General features: G+C 35.5%; 1 protein-coding gene and 1 pseudogene across 4 annotated transcripts; one reads left to right on the plus strand and one right to left on the minus strand.

The window, feature by feature from the left end:
• Nucleotides 1-6,190: 6,190 nt before the first annotated feature.
• On the plus strand, nt 6,191-10,886 carry LOC148844307 (osmotin-like protein; annotated as a pseudogene).
• Nucleotides 10,887-15,135: 4,249 nt separating this feature from the next.
• LOC148844308 (protein kinase C-like zinc finger protein) lies at nt 15,136-19,640 on the minus strand. 4 transcript variants are annotated; one of them, XM_088958625.1, is made up of 5 exons: nt 19,288-19,640; nt 18,051-18,180; nt 17,509-17,699; nt 16,051-16,530; nt 15,136-15,965 (listed from the first exon to the last, which is right to left on the minus strand). In XM_088958625.1, the coding sequence occupies exons 3-5, from the start codon at nt 17,608-17,610 to the stop codon at nt 15,384-15,386; spliced, it is 1,164 nt and encodes a 387-aa protein (XP_088814751.1). In that variant the 5' UTR covers nt 17,611-17,699; nt 18,051-18,180; nt 19,288-19,640; the 3' UTR covers nt 15,136-15,383. The 4 variants fall into 4 exon arrangements, with proteins under 4 accessions (XP_088814751.1, XP_088814748.1, XP_088814750.1 ...); XM_088958622.1 differs by having other exon boundaries at nt 17,890-18,180; nt 19,288-19,563; XM_088958624.1 differs by having other exon boundaries at nt 17,971-18,180; nt 19,288-19,557.
• Between the last annotated feature and the right edge of the window lie 3,420 nt (nt 19,641-23,060).

A 23,060-nucleotide genomic window follows, 5' to 3' on the forward strand; every position in this document is an offset into this window, starting at 1 on the left:
AAAAAACAATACAATCTTTATGAACAAGAGAGAGAGAAAGTTAGCAAGGTGTCAATTGGTTGGATGGTAAGGCCTCCTACTAGTTGTAGTGGAGACTTGGGATCAATCTCGCCTGCCCATGGCTGGGGGTCATCGGTTGGGGGATGGGTTAGCCTCCTTTGGTTGTATCGTCCCATGGAGTGAAAAAATAACAAGAGAGATTAAAGTTGTAGTAGCTTTATCCTTGATAGACTGATATGAAAGGCAAATTTGAAAAATATATCAATTTGGGAAAAGAGATTGGAAGCGTTTAGGGTATCAATTGATAAGAACAAAAAATTTGGAAAATAATAATCATTTTGGTAATGTAACTTCATGGGCATTTTAATGCCTTTTGTTAAAGGATTCTAATAGAGCCATGGGTATTTTAAACTCTCTTATTACTAAGAATTATTATTATTATTATTTTTTATTATTATTTTAATGTTAATGTTATTATTAAAATAACAAGTAATATACATTTACTAATGTTAATTATAATTAACATAAATATCCATTCTCATAATAAATTATAGGGGCAAAATTGTAAAGTAACCATATTCAGCATTCAGTGCCTAGGTTTAGCTTAACATTCTTTGAATTCAAATATCAAATAATGCAAAAAAAATGTCAATTTTCAAAGTACATTTTTCAGAGGTTTTCGCTTTTTATACATCAAACTTTAGACCAAAAGAATGACTTCTTTAAAAACCTAAAGTTTTAAAATAGAGGTAAATATACCTTGTGGTCTAACTCCACTAGACTTAAGTATACCTTGTGAACTAAGTTAAAATTTTTAAAGACAGCATACCCCTATGGTTTTAGAAATCGACTTAAAGGAACCCTGAAGCTTTATAATAGACTTAGTGTGTGTTTTGTTCCATGGGTGTTTCATGATAGGCATTTATCAAAATGTCGCCATATCATCGCCAAATCAACATTTAGCCCATCATGGTGATCGATATGCATAGATACTCACAAAAGTTAGTCTTAATTTATGTGCACGCCTACTATTGGGGAAAGTTTCAATTTAATGCTTCCCCCAATGGTTAGGCATTTATTCACTATTCTGCTGACGTGGTGCCTACTTGTCATAAACGTTGATATTATTACTTTTCTCTATTTTGAAGACAAATCAGGTACAACGTTTAGTTAATAAATGGAAGCTCTACCAAACACATACTTAAATATACCTTGTGGGCTGACTCCATTGGACTTAAATATACCTTGTGAATTAATTTAAAATTTTTAAATTACCATTTTTCCCTTCTAAGTCCTTTAATAGAGGAGAGCTTTGATCATTTTGGTAGCATAGATTACAAACAAGGCTGGATAATTCAATATTTCAAATCTTTCTTGGAGTTTCAAAAATTGTCTTTAGGCCCCGTTCTCTTTTTGGTAAGTTATTTACCCAAGTAAACACAATTACCTAAGTTATCAAAGTAAGTGCATTTACCCATGTTCTTTTATTTCCCAAGTAAATAAGGCAATTATCATTTTAGCCATAAAAAGAACGCCCCCTTAGATCAATGGGAACCAAAATCCCATTGACCAACTTCCCCCCTCTCAAAATCCAAAAAAAGAACGCCCCCTTAGATCAATGGTTGCCTAGTTTGTTAATAACACCTATGAATCTCTCATGGATCTAAGTACTTCATCTTAGATGAGGCTTTAGATTGGTGGTAAGAGCCAAACAAACGTAACTAGGAAAATTAAAAATTCAAAGACTAGTGAACAAGGCAAAGATCTCTACCTTCGTAGAACTTGCAGTCCTAGTAAACCCACTAAAAGCCCAAATGTCCTACCAAGTTTTTAAAACCGACCCAAATAACGAACCTGTTAGGGGTCCAATTCCTGAGTCGAACGATCTGATTGTTCGAATTGAACGGTTGGCCCATTCTGACAAAAATAAAAATAAATAAAAAATGGTCAAAACTGTTGAACAGTTTGAATGGTTTTAATGCTCGGGTCATCAGTTTGTTGACCAAATCAACATTTTTTGGCAAAAATCTAGTTTTGGTGAAAAACGAAACGATCAACTGACCTATTCTCAATTTTTCCGGTTCGACCGTCAGGTCCGATCTAGTTTTGAAAAGCATGTGTCCTACCTCTAATTGACAAAAAGATTCCCCCTACACTAGCCAAACTGGGGTTACCTAAGGAGTTGCCTTCAAATATGAAAAAAACAATGCCATCTACATCATTAAAGTTATCAAGTAGCCTCATTTTTTTCTTCCTTAGGCTTCATTTAGTTTACAATGCAATTTCATTTGTATTGACACATATGAAGGAAGGTGCAATTCAAATGTCATACTAAGGTGGTGTTTAATAATACTTTTTAGATGTCCAATGTTTGAGAACTTTGCTTTTCAAACCCCACCAATGTTTGGGTTTAAGTCTGATTAGAGGTTTTGAAACACAAATTCAGATATGAAATGGTAAGGACTTGGTTTCTTTTATTACCAAAATAAGATGAATTTCATACATGATAAAATTACATTAATGCCCTCATTATTGTCATCTATTTAATAATAATAGTAATAAATATTATTATTCCATATTTATTATTAATGAATTAGCTAATAAATAACATTATTTTTATTTGAATAAATAATAAAAATTAGTAATAAATAAATAATTAATAATATTATTAATAATAATATGTTTATTAATAATGATAATAGTAAAAGTTTGTTTAATATGATCTAATAATAATAAACCCATATTTTTATAAATATTTATTATTAATTAATGAGTATAATTGTTTCTTTATTTAAATAAATAATAATATTTAGTAGTAATATTTATATAGTAATAAGAATATTTAATAACATGTGTATTAATAATAAGTAAAATATTTTTATTTATTACTAGTTAATAATAATAAATATTATTAATTAAACAATAAATAATTATTTATTTCAAAAAATAATAATATTTGTTTATTAATAGAATACTATTTTATTTAATATTATTTTTTTAATTCATAATATTATCAAACAATCCATTTCTAAGGGTAAAATAGTAAACTTCATGGTTTCAGATGTTGGAGAATTGCTCCAATTCAAATGATCTTATCTTTTAGAACCTTAAAAAATCAGGAAATCATTTATACTTCTTTTCATATTCCAGACCCTAATAATAGCTTTTTGACATTTTATACATCAAACTTCAAATTAATCAAACGCCACCTAAGAAAACAATTCTGAAGAGTGTAAATTCTAGTTCACATTTGTTTCCAGTTTTATTTTAAGCCTTTATTTTGCTAAATACTACAAACAAACAAACAAAGTAAAATTTTAAGCAAAAATAAATTTGACTTTTCCCATACATTTACACTAGTCCAAATCAAAGTTCAAATGATCATAATGTCTTGATACATATAATATGATATTAGACCTGTTCATGGGCCAGTTCGGGCTTAGCTTTTGTCAAAATTTGAATGGACCTTACCCAAACCCAAGCCCAACACAATATAAAGTGAGGCCCAAAGCCCGACCCATGAATAGGTCTATATGATATGTATTGATTTTCCACCGACCCACTTTATTGATTAAATGGAATTGGGTCTAATTCAATGGGGGATCTATGTAGAAGCTAGTGTGAGCAATTGCCCTCACTAAGATTTGAAGCTGTTGTATATATATATATATATATATATAAAGACATTTATTTTATTTTTTTTACAATTGCCCCCATTCAAATAAAATAATAGGAAATCAAATAAAATTCGACTTTTTAAATAAGGTCATTTCTCGTAGTTTTAAAAAGGCCTAAAAGGTGTTTTTATCTAAAAAATAAAAGGCCTAAGAGGTGAGGCCCCAGGTGTGAGGTGTGCCCCCACTAATCAAAGGTAACCACTTATCTGCAGATTATCCGACTAAAAAGTTATGAAAAAGAAAGATGCATTGTGTCTGTAATTTGAACCTTGGTCTAAATAAAATTTAATTGCAGACATATTAGGCCTTATGTCTTTATTTTGCCTCGTATGGTCTTAATTCCAGAATAATTTGAACATCTCTAATGCGTTTGCAGCTCCAACAATTGATGTTAATTGGCGAAACAACACCAATCAGCAACCTCCTCAACAATAACAGGATTTATGTTTGCAAGATTGGAGAAAGCCTCCCTACTTATTATCTATTAAAACCTATTTTGGGCAGTACGTTTGTTCTTGCATTTGTATTTGCTACTTTCAACTTAACTTTTCGCCCCATATTCTTTTGGGTTTGACTATGATATGAAAAAGATATAATATCCGAAAACAACTGATCAATTAACTAGAATAATAAAGGTGGTAGTAATTCAGGTGTTATTTATTAAAATTTATGGGTGAATTTTGATTGATCAAAACTCTTTCCATACTACATTTTTTTTTGTATCATAGATTTTCCTTTTTTAAATTTTTTTTAAATTAAAAATAGGGCTGGAAATAATATCTATAATCTATTAAGGCACCTTTTGGGAAGAGGGTGAATGCAAATATGCAGAGGGTAAATATAAATACATCCGGTTCAGATAAATGCAAAATTTAGGCCGATTATAATGGCCATTTGCACCAATAATTGTTTGGTTGGAAGAGAGAAAAGTGACGATGCAAATTTGCTAGCGTTTGAAAGTATGAACTGTTAACCAATAGTGACAAGTGAGACTTGGCCTCTGTCAAGCCCTAATGATTGGGATCATTAAAAAAAAAAATATATATATATATATATTACCAGTAGAGATCTTCAAATTTGTTTGCAACCGTAGAAATGAGTTTTTCCCAAGGTTTTTAAAATAACTAGAAAACCGATCAGGAATTCGATTCTTGGGTCAAACGATCTGACCATTCAAACCAAATGGATAGTCTGTTCTGACAAAAAAATAAAAACCGGTCAAATTGTTAAATGGTTCCACCAGCCGGATCAATGGTTTACTGACCAAATCAACAGTTTTAGGAGAAACAATGGTTCTGGAGTAGAACGGTTTTTCGATCCCGTTCTGAAAACCAAAGAGAAAGTAGAACAAACAAAACCCAGAAAGAGATATGCTATAAGACCACCTATATCAGTTTATGTATGAAAATAATGGTGGTGAAAGAAGCACAATTAGCGCTTCTATTGTTTCCCAAGCCCATTTTATGCGGCGAGTTCTCCTTTCCCAAATGGTGTGAAATATGATGAGATCTCTCCCTTTCCGTCACCAGTTAAACTCCATGGAGAGGACAGATAACATACCTGACGTTCTGAGGTATTTAAAAGTAGCCGACAATGCCCTATGTTGATTTCAAGTCCATCGGAGCTCGAGAAAGCAGATCAAGCTTCCATTTCCATCGTTGGAACGTAGCTGGGCAATAGTTTATGGTAGGTAGCTATTGATGATACTCAATCATGGTATTCCTCGAAGATAAGAAGCAATGAACAAGGCAAATCAGTGTTCTATTTCCGTGGATAAAAACTGACAATACAGGTTTGTTTCCAAAATTTTGATGTACATTTACATTCAAAATTTGCAATGAAGAAATATTGATAAAATTGCATATTTCCCCTAACCGGGTTTTGAATTCTTCCCAAATAAAGCCTAACATTTAAAACAACCATTGAAAAAAGAATAAATTACAAAGACCCCGTATGGGTCTGTGACAAATACTCCCTAGTACTTTGTTTTGCCATAAAGGCCTTTTTATACTATGACCGCGAGACAAAGACCCCTTCCATTAATTTTCCCTTTTCCGTTGAAATTCAACGTAGCAATATTTTTTAATCCTCATATTACTTTGTAATGAGAAAAATACTGTTCATCTTCCCCTACCTCACAATAAATGAATAGCAACAGTGGTGAACTTTCAAAATCCTCCCCCTCTCTCTCCCTCTCTCTCTTCTTCCCATTCCCCTTTCTCTCCTCCCCTTTCTTCTTCACTATTTCCTCTTTTTTCCGTTCCTTGCAGGTGAATGATTTGAACCAGGTGGATAACATTGTTGTAAGTGTCGACTACGCCATCTTTCACGAAGGCAAGGTGAATTGATCTGAACCATGTGGAACTCTCAACCTGACTTAACTTCTTTGTTGGGTTTCCCTTAAAGATTCGACAAAGCCTTTCAATAACGTATTTCCTTTTTTTATTTCTTTGAATAGGACCTTCTGCTTTCCATACCCCTCTGCCTTCTACACCCCCCAATCCACATACACGATGACTCTGTCATCTTCAGCTTCGGCTTTTTGGTCTTCGTTTATGCTCTTTGCTCTTTTTCTCATCCTCCTCCCCTTCCCCTATCATTCCACACTGACCCAAGCTATGAGTCCTGGCCTCATTCTGATAGTGGTCAACAACTGTCCCTTCACCATTTGGCCTGCCATCCAACCAAACGTCGGTGATGTCGTTCTCGAGCGGTGGCTTTGCCCTCTAAACCCTAACCCACAGGTCCTTCCGTGCCCCTGCTCACCATTGGTCGGTCGCCTATAAGCTCGGAGCGGTTGTACCTACTCCAATGGCCGCTTCTCCTGTGCTACGGGAGACTTCGATGGCCGCCTCGAGTGTAATGGCGCCGGTGGGATCACTCCCGCTACCCTGGCGTAGTTTAGCCTCCACCATGGCCACAATGATCAGTTGTCCTACAGTGTCAGCCTGGTGGATGGGTTTAACCTGCCGATGACGGTGATCCCGCATAAAGGCAAGGGCGTCTGTCCAGTGGTGGGTTGCAAGGCTAATCGTTGGAAACTTGTCCCAAGATGATAAGAACCCACTAGACGAACTGCTCTAGGAACTCTTGAATCAATTTGTTATGCGCACCCAGAAGCTAGAAAACAAGTTGTAGTTGATCATATTAGAACCTTAAGGAAACTAAGTCCTTACCAATCTTGAAGACTCCACAGAGGTTGATCACTCCTTTGATTAGTCAAGATATTGTATTCTACCAAGAATACAAGAAAGCAAAGCTAAGCTTGTCGAAAATACCTCTATGTTATTGATCATATCTTGTTTTACATAGTTGTAGCCTTTATATAGGCATGTGAACATCATTATCTTATAAGGAAAACACGCAACTAATGAGGATCCCTTTATTTTAAGAAAACAAAATTGCCTTGATATAGGAATCCTTCTAAAAGACTACAACTAATGACAACTAAGCATAGAAAAGTCAAAGTAAAACAAAACAAGCCCATCAATACATCTTAGCATGCCGATTGTGCCTTTTCTTATCATGTCCATGTGCCTTGGTCTTATGTCATGGATTTCAAGCTTTGTTCTTCAAGATCTAAGCCTTGCACATTGCCTTGCACATAAAGATAGGTGATTATCCTTGGTGAAGCTTTGAAAACTTCTATAACAGTCTTAGAATCTTCTAGAACAACCTCTTTGTCATGCACTTCCATGATTAAGCCTTGTAAAGCCTCTTTCATCCTCTTTGTCCTTGCCCTGGTCATTGCATCACTGATTCATTGCAAAGAATCTTGAGAATATTTGGGAATATTAGCTTGAGTCATTTGGTCAGCACCTTGATCTCCATTATTCCCTCATTCCTCAAATCACATACATCAAACAAAGATAAATCAGCAACATTAAAAGTCACATTAACATTACCATAGTTGCTTAGCAAATCTAGCTTATAGGCGTTATCATTGATTCTTTCCAAGACTTGAAAAGGTCCATCTCCTCTAGGTTACAATTTTTATTTCCTTGGTGTAGGAAACCTCTCCTTATGCATGTGCACCCAAACTCAATCTCCAGGTTCAAAAACAACATTCAAATGCCCCTTATTAGCTTGCTTAGCATATTGCTCATTCTTCCTTTCAATGTTAGCCCGAACCTTGGCATGTAAATCCTTCACAAAAACTATATTTTTCTTACCATCAAGATTATCATGTTCATTAGTAGGCAAAGGTAAAATATCCACAGGAGTTAAAGGATTAAAGTCGTAAACAACTTCAAAAGGTGAAAAAGTAGTAGAATGAACAGACCAGTTATATGCAAACTCAATATGTGGCAAACACTTCTCCCACTGCCTTAAGTTCTTTTGAATGATAACACGCAACAAAGTAGTGAGTGTCCTATTAACTACTTCAGTTTGACCATCCAATTGGGGGTGTGCAACAGTAGAAAATAAGAGTTTAGTTACTAATTTATTCCATAAAGTGCACCAAAAATGACTTAAGAACTTAACATCTCTATCACTAACAAGTGTCTTAGGCAAACCATGCAAATGAACAACTTCTTTAAAGAACAAGTCAGCAATATGTGTTGCATCATTGGTTTTAGAACAGGCAATGAAATGAGCCATTTTACTAAACCAATCAATAACAAATATTTTGTCCTTACCACCTTGAGTCCTTGGTAACCCTAAAACAAAATCCATAAAAACATCAATCCAAGGTTGGTTAGGCACTGGCAAAGGGGTATACAAGCCATGCAGTTTTAACTTTAGATTTTGCTTGCCTACACATAATGCACTTATCACAAACAGATTGTACATCATGCTTCATATTAGTCCAATAAAAATCCTCACGCAATATATCTAAAGTCGTTTGTACACCAAAGTGCCCCATAAAGCCGCCTCCATGAGGTTCTCTAACAAGTAACTCATGAATAGAACAAATAGACACACACAATTTATCTTTCTTAAACAGAAATCCTTCATGCTTATAATAATCACTAAACGCACACTTATAACATGCATTCTATACTTGGCCGAAATCAGAATCATTAGAATACAAGTCCTTAAAAAATTCAAAACTAAGTAACTTAATTTGTAAAGATGTAAGTAATGCGTACCTCCTAGATAATGCATCAACAACAACATTTTCCTTTCCATGTTTGTACTTAATCACATAAGGAAACATTTCTATGAACTCCATCCACTTAGCATACCTTTTATTAAGCTTACCTTGGGAGTTCAAGAACTTTAAGCTCTCATGATCAAAATGAATGATGAATTTCCTTGGCTACAAGTATTGTTGCCATGTTTGAAGAGTCCTCACTAACGCATAAAGTTCCTTGTCATAAGTAGGACAATTCAAGGCTACCCCACTTAGCTTTTCACTAAAATAAGCTATTGGTTTGGAATCTTGCATCAAAACAACCCCTATTCCAATTCCAGATGCATCACATTCTACCTCAAAAGCTTTATTAAAGTTAGGCAAACACAACAAAGGTGCATTAGTTAGCTTATCTTTTAAAGTTTCGAAAGCTCAATCATGCACTTCATCCCACTTAAAAACAACATTCTTTTTAACAAATTCATTCAAAGGTGCAGCAATAGAACTAAAATCCTTAACAAACATTCGATAAAAACTTGCTAAACCATGAAAACTTCTTACCTCGTTTGCATTCTTAGGTATAGGTCAGTCCCTTATTGCCTTTACCTTCTCTTCATCAACACTAATACCTTGCTAACTAACAACAAATCTAAGAAACACAACAGATTTCATGCAAAACGTGCACTTCTTAAGATTAGCATACAATTGGTGATCTCTTAGCACACTAAAAACAACATGCAAGTATTTCACATGTTCATCCAAATTTTTGCTATAAACTAAAATATCATCAAAGTAAACTATCACAAATTTCCCTATGAAAGCACGCAAGAGATGATTCATTAACCTCATGAATGTACTAGGTGCATTAGTTAAACCAAAAGGCATTACTAACCGCTCATACAATCCATATTTAGTTTTTGTCAAACTAAACACACAAAACAGAATTGATTCTATTCAAAAACACAAAGAAGCCAAATGGAAAAATTCAAAGAAACTATTCAAAGACAACACAAAAAACGCACAAAGATCAAAGAAAAACACAAAACAATGATAAGCAAAGGATAAGTAACATGTTTCTAGAACCAAGGCTTTGATACCAAATGATAAGAACCCACTAGACGACCTATTGTAGGAATTCTTGAATCAATTTGTTATGCGCACCCAGAAGCTAGAAAATAAGTTGTAGTTGATCATATTAGAACCTTAAGGAAACTAAGTCCTTGAAGAATCCAATCTTGAAGACTCCACAAAGGTTGATCACTCTCTTGATTAGTCAAGATATTGTATTCTACCAAGAACACAAGAAGGTAAAGCTAAGCTTGTCAAAAATACCTCTATGTTATTGATCATATCTTGTTTTACATAGTTGTAGCCTTTATATAGGCATGTACACATCAATATCTTATAAGGAAAATACATAACTAATGAGGGTTTCTTTAATTTAGGAAAACAAATCTGCCTTGATATAGGAATCCTTCTAAAAGACTACAACTAATGACAATTAAGCATAGAAAAGTCAAAGTAAAACAAAACAAGACAAAACAAGCCCATCAATACAGATAGGAATCCATGCGCCTTGGTCTTATGTCATGGATTTCAAGCTTTGTTCTTCAAGATGTAAGCCTTGCACATCGTCTTGCACATAAAGATAGGTGATTATCCTTGGTGAAGCTTTGGAAACTTCTAGAACAGTCTTAGAATCTTCTAGAACAGCCTCTTTGTCATGCACTTCCATGATTAAGCCTTGTAAAGCCTCTTTCGTCCTCTTTGTCTTTAACCTAGTCATTGGACCACCGATTCCTTACAAAGGATCTTGAGAATATTTGGGAATATTAGCTTGACCCATTTGGCCAGCACCTCGATATCCATTATTTAGAGCTTGTAGTTGAGCTGTCCTTCTTCTGGTCACGGACCTGTGGTGGTGTGCAAGAGCGGGTGTAAGGCATTTGGCATTTGGAACGAACAAACTGTATTGTAGGAACCATTACAATAGTCTGGAGACGTGCAAAGCGTCCACCTATACAGAGTTCAAGCACGCCTGCCCAGCCACGTTCACCTACGCACATGATAGCCCTTCTCTCATGCACTAGTGTTCTTCACCACGCGAGCTCAAGGTAATTATCTGTCACTGAAATGTGACAAAAACCAAGGAGTGAGAAGGGCAGCATGCAGAAAAAGAAACAATAGGTTAAATAGGTTTTAAGAGAAAAAAAGACAAAAAAAAAAGAAAATAGGTCTTCACCTCTTCTCTCTATAATCTCTAAAGTAGCGATAGCTGGAGTTCAGAACGGGCATGAAGGGGATGAGGATTGGGGGATGGACTACTTCCCATTCAAGGCTACTTGTGCCATTACCTTATCCTCTTTTTCTCAAGCATTACTATGCAACCTGAAATAGCACAAACCAAAACAAAAATAAAATATAAAATATAAAAAATAAAACAACCAACCAATGAAAAAAATCCTAACCCCTCTAAATAACATGTCGCATCTTTAAACCATCTGTTGGTCTACCTTGTACACCTTAAGCCTCATATTGTAATTTCCTAATATTTCTGGCACCTGCATCTAAGGGTGTCAATGGACCGATTTTGGATTGGACCCGTTCAGTCCAAAATCAATTTGGATGGATTGGACAGACCAAAAAGACAGTGAATTAGACCAATCTGGTTCAAAATATTTATTAGATTGGACTGGACCCGATCCGTCCATAATAAATTTATATTGAATTTAGTTGAATTAAGTCAATATCCAATCTATTGACATAGGATAAGAATATAATACAGGTGTTAATGGACCAGATTTGAGTTGAAACCAATCTAAATTAAAATGAATTTGAACAAATTAGACAATCCAAACATTAAATTAGACCGATCCAAATTATTCATTGAATTAGATTGGACCTGGTCCATTTGTAATAGACTCATATTGGACTGGATCGGATTGGACCAAACCCAGTCCAATCGACACCCCTACCTGCATCTCCCACCCCTAGGTCTACAACAGAAGATCATACAAAATACAAGAACAGGATGCCAAAAAACGGTATAGAAACTACAAGATAATAGAACATTTGTGGGTCAATTTTTAGCTCTCTTGGATACAATCTATATAGGCTTGAGATCTGCACAATTTCTGTAGGCTTGAATTTATGGGAAATGACAACTTGGGAGAATACAAAGAATATCATAATTTCGAAGCTATAATTATTCTGAAAGTCTTTTGCCTTGCTCAACTTATTTAACTGTTAGGTCTGTAAAGGTGATCTTCAAATGAAATAATTTGATTCTTCAACTAAACATTAAAAATATGTAAATTAATGTTTGGTTTCACTGCCAAAAAGAATATGAGAATTGGATACCAAAGAACTGCATCAGATCCTCAGAATCAAAACCAGCAAGAAATGATTCTGTTAGTTCTGGCCTTTAAGAAATATAAGCTTATGGCCAGCCATTTATGCGGTAATTTTCCAACTTGAAATATGTCAACCTTTAAACGACAAGTATAAAGGGGTTGGTGTTTTGAGAATTGGCACGATTCTCTCCCATTTTCTTTTGAATATATACATTTTTTACCATGAGAGTTTGGCAAAAATTTTAGTGCGGGCTACCAACTTGACATAACCCTCCTCCATTGTTCGGGTTTGGGATTGGCAGTGTAAGACAAGCTCTTAATGGGCAAAGGATATTTGCTAGGGCAATCCCCAAAAGTGACACATCACAATGCCTAGTTATAATGTTAAATAGGCAAGGGTTCTCATTAGGGGTGGTCACGAGCTGAGCTTCTCACGAGCTATTCGAGTTCGGCTCGTGAAAAGCTCGGCTCAGTTTACCGAGCTTCGAGCCAAGCTCGAGCCTGATATATATGCATGTATATGTATATGCATATGTATACATGCATACATATACATATAAACATATATAATAAATAATTTTTATTATATAATAATATTTTATATAATATTTTTATTTTTTATGTATAATGGTAAATAATTTTTATAATTCTTTTTTTTTGTATGTAAAATAAAAACATTATTTATATGTATATTTTTATTTTTTGGAAAAAATAACTTGGCTTATAATCGAGCTCGAACTTGTGAACTTTGAACTGAGCTGAGATTGAGCTCAAATCTCTAGTTTGAATCAAGCTCGAGCTCAAATAGCTAAGTATTCAGCTCAGCTCAGATCGGATTGAATTCACCCCTAGTTCCCACATCCTTTTGGAAGAGGGTGGGCAGAAAAGAACAAAATGGCAAAACATGATTCATATACCCTATATAAAACAAGGCTTAGATGATGATGATGATGATGATGATGATGATGATGATGATGATGATGATGACAAATCTATCATCAAGGACTATATCCATGTAAGTTGAAGGCTATACAAGAAAAGGAAAAATATACAAAAAAAAATATGAGGTGTGGATTAAATAAAAAACCAACCACCACCACAAAATAATTAATTAAGTAAATAAAACTTATGAGTTAAGAAGGATCTTTGTCACAAACCATAAATTGTAGGGTCGAAGATTGCTCTTCTTGGGAAATTTCATTATTGTCATGGTATTATCTGAGTGCATTGGAAGAACCAGAATTTGTAGCCATGCTCACTAAGGGGGTGTTCTACAACATGAATTGTATTTGTTATTGCCAGTTTCAAAAACAAATGAAAGCAATCTTGTTTGAAAACATATTGTTTCTTGAAACAAAAACACAAGAAACATGTTCTTTGTTGTGTACATTTTTTTTTTTCAAAACTAAAACCAAAAACATGCTCTTGAATTGAATCTGGTTTCAAAATTATGTATGATCTCATCTGACTATTCAACAACATGTTCTACAAATCATATAATTTCTATACTAAAAAATTTGTTTTTATTTTGAGGGAAAATTCCTTATCAGTACCCTAAACTTTAAGGGTTGTGTCAAGCCAGTCCCCAAATTTCAAAACGTGCCTATGCAATACTCTCAAACTTTCAAAATGTGTCTAATAGGTCCCTGCCGTTAACAGTCCGTCAGTTATTTGTATCACATGATGACATGTGTCACTTAATACTATTAAAATACCAAAACTACCCTTTAAAGAAGACAATGCCCATTGTCTTCTACCTTGAGATTGAAGAGCTGCACCATGAGTCCATTACTACAACGATGCCAAGAATTTACGACAGTGCCAGGAACATATTTGAACGAACCAACGACAGTGTCGGGAACTGACCAAGTTCTGGAACAGCTGAAACTTCCATTGCTATAGTTTCCTGTATATTCTTTAATTTTTGTAAAATTTTATGTAGTTGATGAAAATTTCCTATATATTCTGAAGTCCATCTTGAATAGTTGCTGCAACCTTCCTATCTTAGCTAGGATGCAAGGGGAAATGATGTCAATCTTAGCATTTACAAGGGAAAGGTTTTGTTGATTGTTAATGTTGCATCACAATGGATGGATAGTTTTGATTTGACTTCATTAACTGTAAAAAAACTTCTAATGGATAGTTTTGATTTCATTAACTATAAGCAAACCTTCTGATAGATTTGACTTCATTAAATGTAAACAAACCTTCTAATGGATAGTTTTGATTTCATTAACTATAAACAAACCTTCTGATAGATTTGACTTCATTTACTTGTATTTGGATTGATTTATGTGGAAGTGGCATATAAAGAAAATTAGATGACATCTGACATGTATTTTTGGCATTTCCAAAATTAACTGATGGACCATTAATAGCAAGGACCTATTAGACACATTCCGAAAGTTCAGGGTACTGCATAGACGCATTTTGAAGTTCAGGGACTGACTTGACACAACCCCTAAAGTTTAGAGTACTGATCAGGAATTTTCCCTTGTTTTGAAAACCGGTATTTTGTTGGTTCCAGAAACATGTATTGTTTTTCAAAACAAAACCAACTTGTTTTCCACTTTGAAAACAAAAACAGATTTCAAGAACATGATTTTATTTTTCTTTGTTTTTCTTTTTTTCTTTTTTTATATTGTAGAACACCCTAAGACTCTAATCAGGAATGGAGATCCTGTAGCTTAGTAAATTATAGATCCCTAATTGAGGTCCTAAGATAGCTACCAAGTCACAGTTCAAGCTTAAAGACATACAAAGGGCAGCCCAATGCACAAGGCACCCACTAATGCGGAGTCTGGGGAGGGACAGATGTACGCAGCCTTACCCCTGCACATATAGAGATACTGTTTCCAAGATTTGAACCCTAGGTTGCAATGGAGTAACCCAACGGTTGTGCCAAGACATACAATCAGAATAAAATAAGTTTGTTCAAGGCAAAGCAGGGCAAAGAACAAACCTTTCCGGTGCCTAAAAAATTGTGCTTTTCAACTGAGCTGATAGAATAATCACAGCAATCTAGAAGTGCAGATAATCAATTTGGTTCTCATAATCAAATACTCAACACTGAACAAGGTACAACCAACAATCAAGCGCATCTAGTAATTTGATTTTATAGTCTAATGGAGATTAAGGATCTATATGTGTATCTGTCTCTAAATATATTCAAAGAAGGGTTATAATCTGTCAAATATTCTGTCATTTACTAGCATAAAGGAGTCCATTTATACTAAGTGATTCTGTCTTACAAACTTTGCAGACCCCTCCATTATTCTAATGTGCCTCTTCTACACATGTTGGATGCAGGTCGTAGTCACATTTGTCGCAAGAAAACACCCAGAATCTCCCTTGCCCCTTGCAGGAGTTACACACATATGCTTTGGCCATATCCAACTTAAGTATATGTTCGTGTTTCGAGTCCTTCACTTGCTTGGGCAATGCATCCCCTTCCTTTCGCAATGCAGCTTCAATCTCATCTATCCTTGTCTGAGTGAATGGAAATGCCTTTGCACCATAAGAGGAAATCAAGGCCCTCCCATTTGTGTTGAGGATCTTCCCATCTGGACCTAGGAGGACCAGAGCTGGGATTCCCTTGATGTCAAATATACGACAGAGGTCTTGGCGGGTCCTGTCACCATAAGGGATCGCTAGCCATGGCATAGTACGAATATTGAGATCAAATTCCTCTTGGTCTCTATCTGTTGAGATGAAAATTATTTCAAGGTTTTTATTTTGGGTTGTATTGAGTTCATTGTAAGCCTCAGTGAGTTGTGCAGTGAAGGCACGACATGGGGGGCACCAGTGTGCCCCAAAATAGAGCCCAATTGCTTTACCTACCAAACTGGAAACTGGAATCTGCAAAACAATAGAAAATTTGACAAATCCGCTTAAAGAACTAAAATAACAATAGGAATGGTGGCAGTACCAGAGTAGTACTCACCTTTTCACCACTCCCAGAGACTACAAAATCTCGTTCTCCAAGCACCAATAGGTCCTCCAGCTTCCCTCCTTGGCGCTTCACATTGTCCATAGCCTTCAATTCTTCTCTTCTTTCCTTACTGAAGGGAAATGCATCAATCCCATAATCTTCAATCAGCTCTACAGCATCTTCTTCAACCAGCTTACCCTCCATGCACAATGGAATAAGTGAGGGAATACGATCGATATGGTAACGATCACACAACCGTCTTCGTAAGCTCACATCAAATGGGAGTGCCAACCATGGCATGCACTTGAAGTGTTCTCTAAAGCCATTCTCATCCCGATCAAAGGAAACAAAGATGATCTCTAGCTTTACATTTGTCTTTCTAAGAGTGTTGTAGAGTTGCACCAATTGTGGAATGAAATTTCTACATGGTCTACACCAATTGGCTGAGAAGACAAGATAGATTTTCTTCTGTTCAAGCGATGACAAGGGTACCTGATTTCAGAGTGAAGAACATTAAATTTCTGTATATATTCAATTAACGTAGTAAGGAGTAGGGAAAATGTATTGAAGGAGTGATGCATTAATGCCTTTATATCTTACACCAAAGTTAATAATTTGTCTACCAGATCAGGTTTCTATTATAGAGTACTGCCATCTTCCGTTTATACTGTTGAGAGTTGGAAACATACACCATTTCATTTACTCAACTGGTCGGAAAATGTCTGTTGGATATAGATTGGTTTGAGACAGAAGATGTCTTACAGGCTCATATCAAATTCATGCATAGGTCAGCTCTGCCTGCGAGGGTCAGAGCTGTCCTAACAGAAAACACCATTCATTTGATATTTTCTGCATGGCAGAGGTGACTGGACTGAAATTGTTTCATGGCAGCAGAATGAAGGAAAAATTTTATATGTAACAGTTTCAATTTCTATCTCAATTACAAAAGAGAAACTTGAGATTTGTCAGATCCAGACCTTCCATCAAATGAACGAACCTCTGGGTTCTTCTCTTAACATAGAAAAAAAAAAAAAAAAAAAAAAACTAGTCCGAAAAAAAATATCAAAATGACTTATTTATGCTGTTTCTTTTTCTTAAGCTTTTCTTCCATGGCTCTCTATTTATTTGAGCTTTCTTGGTTCACTGATATCAGCCTTTTAAAACTTCAATTTGTCTTTCTTTTCTTGGGATAAAATACTTCCTGAGAAAAGATATTAGTTTGGTCGTATGGCAGGGGTTTTGGCTGAAACTTGTTGAGAGAGAAACAGAGAAGACCATTTGTAAATGAAGAAATATACCAAAAACCAAAACAACCTGAAGATAGGCTTACTACAAGTATAAGAAACCCAATTCACTAAACATGGAAGAACAGAGTCCAGAAATTTAAAGAAAAAGGACAGAAATAAGGGATAGCTTAAACGATTCAACGAGGATTTAAGCTTAAAACGAAGGTTGGGAATACGGGCTTACCTTTCCTTCAGCAGATAAAAGGAATTCAACCCCTTCCGATGCCAAAATCGATGTGTTAGCACTGCCATTCGCACATTCTGTATGGGATTGGGGTCCTGCCATCAAAGCTAGAAGAACGAACTGATCTCCAACTTCCCTCTTTTCGTTTTTGTTTTCCCTTTATTGAGCTTGTTTTGACAAGACCACTAAAGCTGTAATTGATAAAAAAAAAAATCACGAAGTGAGAGGAGAATCAGAGGGAAGAAGAAAGGAGAGTTTGTGATGATCTTGGTATGCTTCTTTGTTTTGTATTCTGTTGTTTCCTTTTTAAAGGAGGAGGAAAAGGGTTAAGCTTGAGATTCCCGGAAGAATTTTCAACATCTGAAACCACAACGGATATACCTCTCAACTTGAATGGTAGTTATGCTGATGCCCCAAGCAGCAAGCAACATGACAAATAGGCTGGGACTGAGACCCACTTACATTACACAATGGCTTTTTAATGGACCAAGCTGCAATGGGCTTCAGGTCAGTTTGGTGCTGACAAAGTGACAATTACTCACGGAAAACAGGCCCAAGCCTGAGTTTTTAGTATCATGATGCAAGTTTGTCCGGACTCTGGAGACTCTGGGCTGGCTCGGTGACGCACCCCACAATACATCCCAACCGTGCATCGGAAACGAATTGGATCTCCTGCCAATAAAAGGTGGATTCAGTCCTCACAATACTTATTTATATTTTTTATTCATGAAAGGTGAAAAATGTTTCTAATCCACGGCTGCAATTATTGTTAGACTGTGTAAGAACATATTTTATGAAGGCCAACTCCAAAATGATGTTGATAGGGTGTTGGAAGGTATTTTGTTGATAGGAGGTCCAGAATAAGTTGAAATTTTGGGTTTTTTGAATAAGCATTTATTTGGATTTATTTCCCAAATGCCAATAAATGCTTATGGTCCTGGCCAAAAATAAACATTTATTTTTAAGCACTCTCAAACTTTACCTCATTGAAAATATCTCTTCAGGACAAATACAAAAGATGTTTCCATTACATGCTCAGATGTAAATGTAGGAACCCATCTCCCAGAGACTGCAGTAATATATAGGGAATTCTTGAAGGAACATGCTACAAAATGGGTTGGGCCAATTACAGCCCAGCCCAGATCCACCTTGAGTCCATATTAATCCGATGGGTAGGCAAAATGATTGTGTAGATGTACCTATTAAACGATAAACCCACTGAACTGAATGATGGTCATTGATGACTCATGGCCCCCACCCCTGAACTCACTATGATCCGTCCTCCTATGGCCCCGTCTCTATGTGGTTAAGGACTTAAGGTGGGAATAATATCAATATGCATAAAATATTTCATTTGTATGGGTATTAATTGTTCGGTGCTATCTCAATGGGGGCCCACGGCCCACTTGAAAGCAAGTGTTCCATTAAGTGGGTTCTTTGGCCGAGCCCTAAGAATCTTGTGTGCTTTAGTTGATGATATAGACTCTACTTGCAAAGCTCCATCCCCCCTCCCCCAGCCCAAAGAGTGGGATAAGGATTTTGATTTTGACTATCACCGATGGCGATGCATGACTTATCTTCAAGACTTTATTCTCATTCCCCTGTGCTTTATCTGATCACCTCATCTTAATTTTAAGGTTCAACTGTTTGATTCATGGATCCTCAAGTTGAAACTCTCTCTCTCTCTACCTCAGATGCAGAAATTTATCTTCTATAGAATCAAAGTCAAATAAACAGGGAAATTGAGAATCAAATAAAGGAGAAAGGAAGAGGAAGAACCTGTTTGTTTTTTTCTTTACGGTGAAACTCCTCAACTTTGATCGATTGCGAGACACAATCTGGAGGAAAACAGTAACTCAGCTGCTTTTGATCGATCGCGAGACACAATCAGGAAGAGAGGAAGAGAGGAAAGAAATGGGCAGATCAAACAGAGAGACTCCAAGGAAAGAGGGAGAAAAAGAAGAATGGCGATGTCGGTGTCATGAGTCGCGTGGCTTGATATGGGGATTGGGATTTGGGGAGAGACATCTGATTAATGCTGACGTTTACCTCACTAAGTTACATTTTCGGGCATCCTTCTATAGATGATAACTATGGTGTACTAGCCAAGCTTCTAGCCCTTCATCTTCATCATCAGAGTACATAAATGAATGAAAAGGGGTGTGGTTACAAGTTAGATCTTAGATCACGTAAGTTGGATCCAATTAATATTCGGATTTGAATTTTGAAATGACTGTGATCATGGTTTTCAAAACCGGATTAGACTGGACGATTAGACCGGAAAAACTTGGAATCAGTCAGGTGACTGGTTCTCTTTTCCTCCAAACTGGATTTTTTCCAAAATCATTGATTTTAACTGTTTGAATCGTTTGAACGGTTTTGACCATTTTTTATTTTTTTATTTTTTTTATATTCTGTCAGAATGGACTGACCATTCGACCCAATAATCGGCCCCTGACCAGTTTGGTCTCCGAATCGATTTTAAAAACCATGATTGTGATTCATCATATTTGAATATCATATTAGCATTAACTGAATCAACTGGAAGTGTCTTAATGATGATCAGATCAAATTTGTAAAATGATTCCATCTATTGGAGCTGGATCACCGACCCGAATACCAACTATATATTTTTTGGGGTTGGTTATACGAATCCTGTTGGTAAATGTTAATACAAACTAATTAACAATTAATAAAATGAATATAACATAATTTATAAAAAATGAAATCAATAAAAATACTAATATTAATTAATTAATTTTAAAATAATTATTATTAATTATTTATATGACTAATTAAAATAGTTAATTTCATAATTATTTTTAATGAATTGAGCATTAATTAATAATTATTTATATGACTTATTATTATTATTATTATTATTATTATTATTATTATTATTATTATTATTATTATTATTATTATTATTATTATATCTATTCACCGTTATACAACAGTAGATATTGTTCATTCTTAATGAACACACAACACACATAGATACAACAGTAGATACTCTCACAAAGATTACAAACTTTCTCACAAAGCACTCTAAAATAACACTCAAACAGGACTAAAATGCTCTCAAGAATTTCTATCTTAAATTTTACAAGTTTAGCACCCAAAGTCTTGCACACCCTTGCTTTGAGAGGAGAGTGGTTTATATAATGGTGGTCGAGCTTTCCAAAGTGAGACTCCTTTATTCGACCTTATCGTTATGGCGTCTATAATTGAGATGCCTTTTGTCTTTTCTTGTTGCGCATCTTAATTATTGAGATGCTTCATTATCACCTTCTTGTCTTATTAGGAACAGTTGTCGATTCTTTTATTGTTTCGGATGAGATGGAATCTTCAAACAATGTCTCGTCCATGGTGTGGGCTGAGATAACAGACACTTTCCATATCGAGGTCTTTCGAGATTCTTTTACTTTTCTCTTTCATCTTTTCAACCATTCGTAAGGACATTTCTTCGAGCTCTAGTGGGTCCAAGTCTAGGAACTTCCTTCGAACCTTGTCCATGTAGGATTCAAAGATAGACTGGAAAATGTCATCTTCTTCTACGGTAGGCTTGAGGACATCTACAAGATCAAATTTATTCCACCATTTTATTTCAATTTTTTTTTCAATGGCTGGGGGCATCCAAGAGATATCTAAGTGCTAACTCCATTTTAGAAACTAGGGGAGTCGAAATGTCTTGAAAAACTTAAATTGTTTTACATGCCCATATTCCAGATAAGCTCTTCCTTTACCAAAGGCTCTATATTTGTCCATGAGCTCTTGGTAAGAGAAGATATCATCGGAAGCTCCCCAAGAAGTCCACCAAACATATGCCCAGTCAGGGTACGGGCCTTAGAAATCTTCGGAGAAACGAATGAACCATGAATGTCTGAAAATAGAATTTTGCAACAAGAAGACTCTATACCAAGCGTCTTGATAATCCCAGTAGTTGAATATTTTGGGTCTTCTATCAATAGGCTTGGTGATGAATTTTGACTTGCTTGCATTACCCCAGGTTGATAGAGAGATAAATTTGACTATTACTAGCTTGGAATAAGCTAGTTCAGTTTTATTCGAATCCCTAAAATAATATTGAATTCGGGCAGATCCTGTTGGAGAAGAATTTCTTCATAATATTTCTGATCCTTATTTTGATCGTAGACAGTGAAATGGTGCCCATCTAGGATGGAAAGGACAAGGTGTTGAAGAGCTCCTTCTGGGTTAACATGAGTAGAAATGGCAGTGGCTTCTTCTCGTAAGATAGTTGTCACGAAATCTGATGAATTAGACATGTATTGGCTGAATTAGCTTCTTCCATCGTGGGAGATGGTTCCCTAATTAAGGAAGACATTAATGGGGACTGATTAGTCCTTAAGCTTACTCCAATCTCAAAATTAGATCTTGGATGGACTCATTAGTCCTTTTAGGGCGCCTGGAATTAGGACTTAGAGTAAGACGAAGTTCTCTGTCGGTTATCTTTAATTAGATAACCTTGCGAGAATTCCCTGGTCAAGAAATCTGGCAAAGCATTTTCAGATCCTTTAATATATTTAATATCAAAGTCGAAAACCGATAAAATAACTTGCCATCTAGCAAAAATTTGTTTTGAAACCAGGTTTTTCACATCTTTTTCCAAAATCTCTTTGGCTGATTTACAATCAATTTGAAGAGTAAAATGCTGGTTTATCAAATCACTTTGAAATTTAGTGATGCAAAGAACTATGCTAAGCATTTCTTTTTTGACAGTAGAGTATTTTCTCTGGGTATCATTCCAGGTTCCTAAAGTGAACCGAATTATCTCATCTTTCCCATCTCTCCTTTGCTTTAGGATTCCTGCATATCTTATTTCACTAGCATCAATTTCTACAATCTTTGGGGATCCTAGATGAGGGATATTGAGGCAGGGAAGGGTTTTTACCCTTTGTTTAATCTTTCTCATTGTTTGAGTGAACTAATCGTTCTAATCTAGAGGATTCTTCTTCAATCGTCTTTCGAGTAATTGGCGGTCTTGAGTTATTCCTCTATAGTAGTCTGCTACATAGTTTAGACTACCAAAGAATCTTTGAAGTTAAGTTTTTTATCTTTGATTTCGTCAGCGAATTTATCAGCAAACTCTATCAATTTCTACATGGGCGCTATTGTTCCTTTAGATATTTGGAAACCTAAAAATCTAATTTTTGTTTGAAAGAGTTTCATTTTCTTAGCAGATGCTGCTAATCCATTTTCTTTCATCACCAGAAGGAATATATTCAAGTGTTTCCAATGGGTCTTTATAGAGGAAGAATAAATTAATACATCATCAACATATAATACTATGAATTCAGTATAAGGGGTGAATATCTCATTCATAATTCTTTGAAATTCAGAGGGGGCATTTTTTAGCCCAAAAGGCATTACATTCCACTCATAGTGGTCGGAAGGCACTGTGAATGCAGTCTTGTGTCTATCATTTTCTTCTATTATAAACTGCCAATAACCTAACTTTAGGTCGAATTTTAAGAATATTTCTACATCGTATAGACGGTTTATTAGATCCTACTTATTAGGAATGGGGTATC

Source organism: Nelumbo lutea, chromosome 8 (genome assembly GCF_056320005.1).
Source record: "Nelumbo lutea isolate HS-2025 chromosome 8, American lotus-T2T, whole genome shotgun sequence".
Taxonomy (NCBI): Eukaryota; Viridiplantae; Streptophyta; class Magnoliopsida; order Proteales; family Nelumbonaceae; genus Nelumbo; species Nelumbo lutea.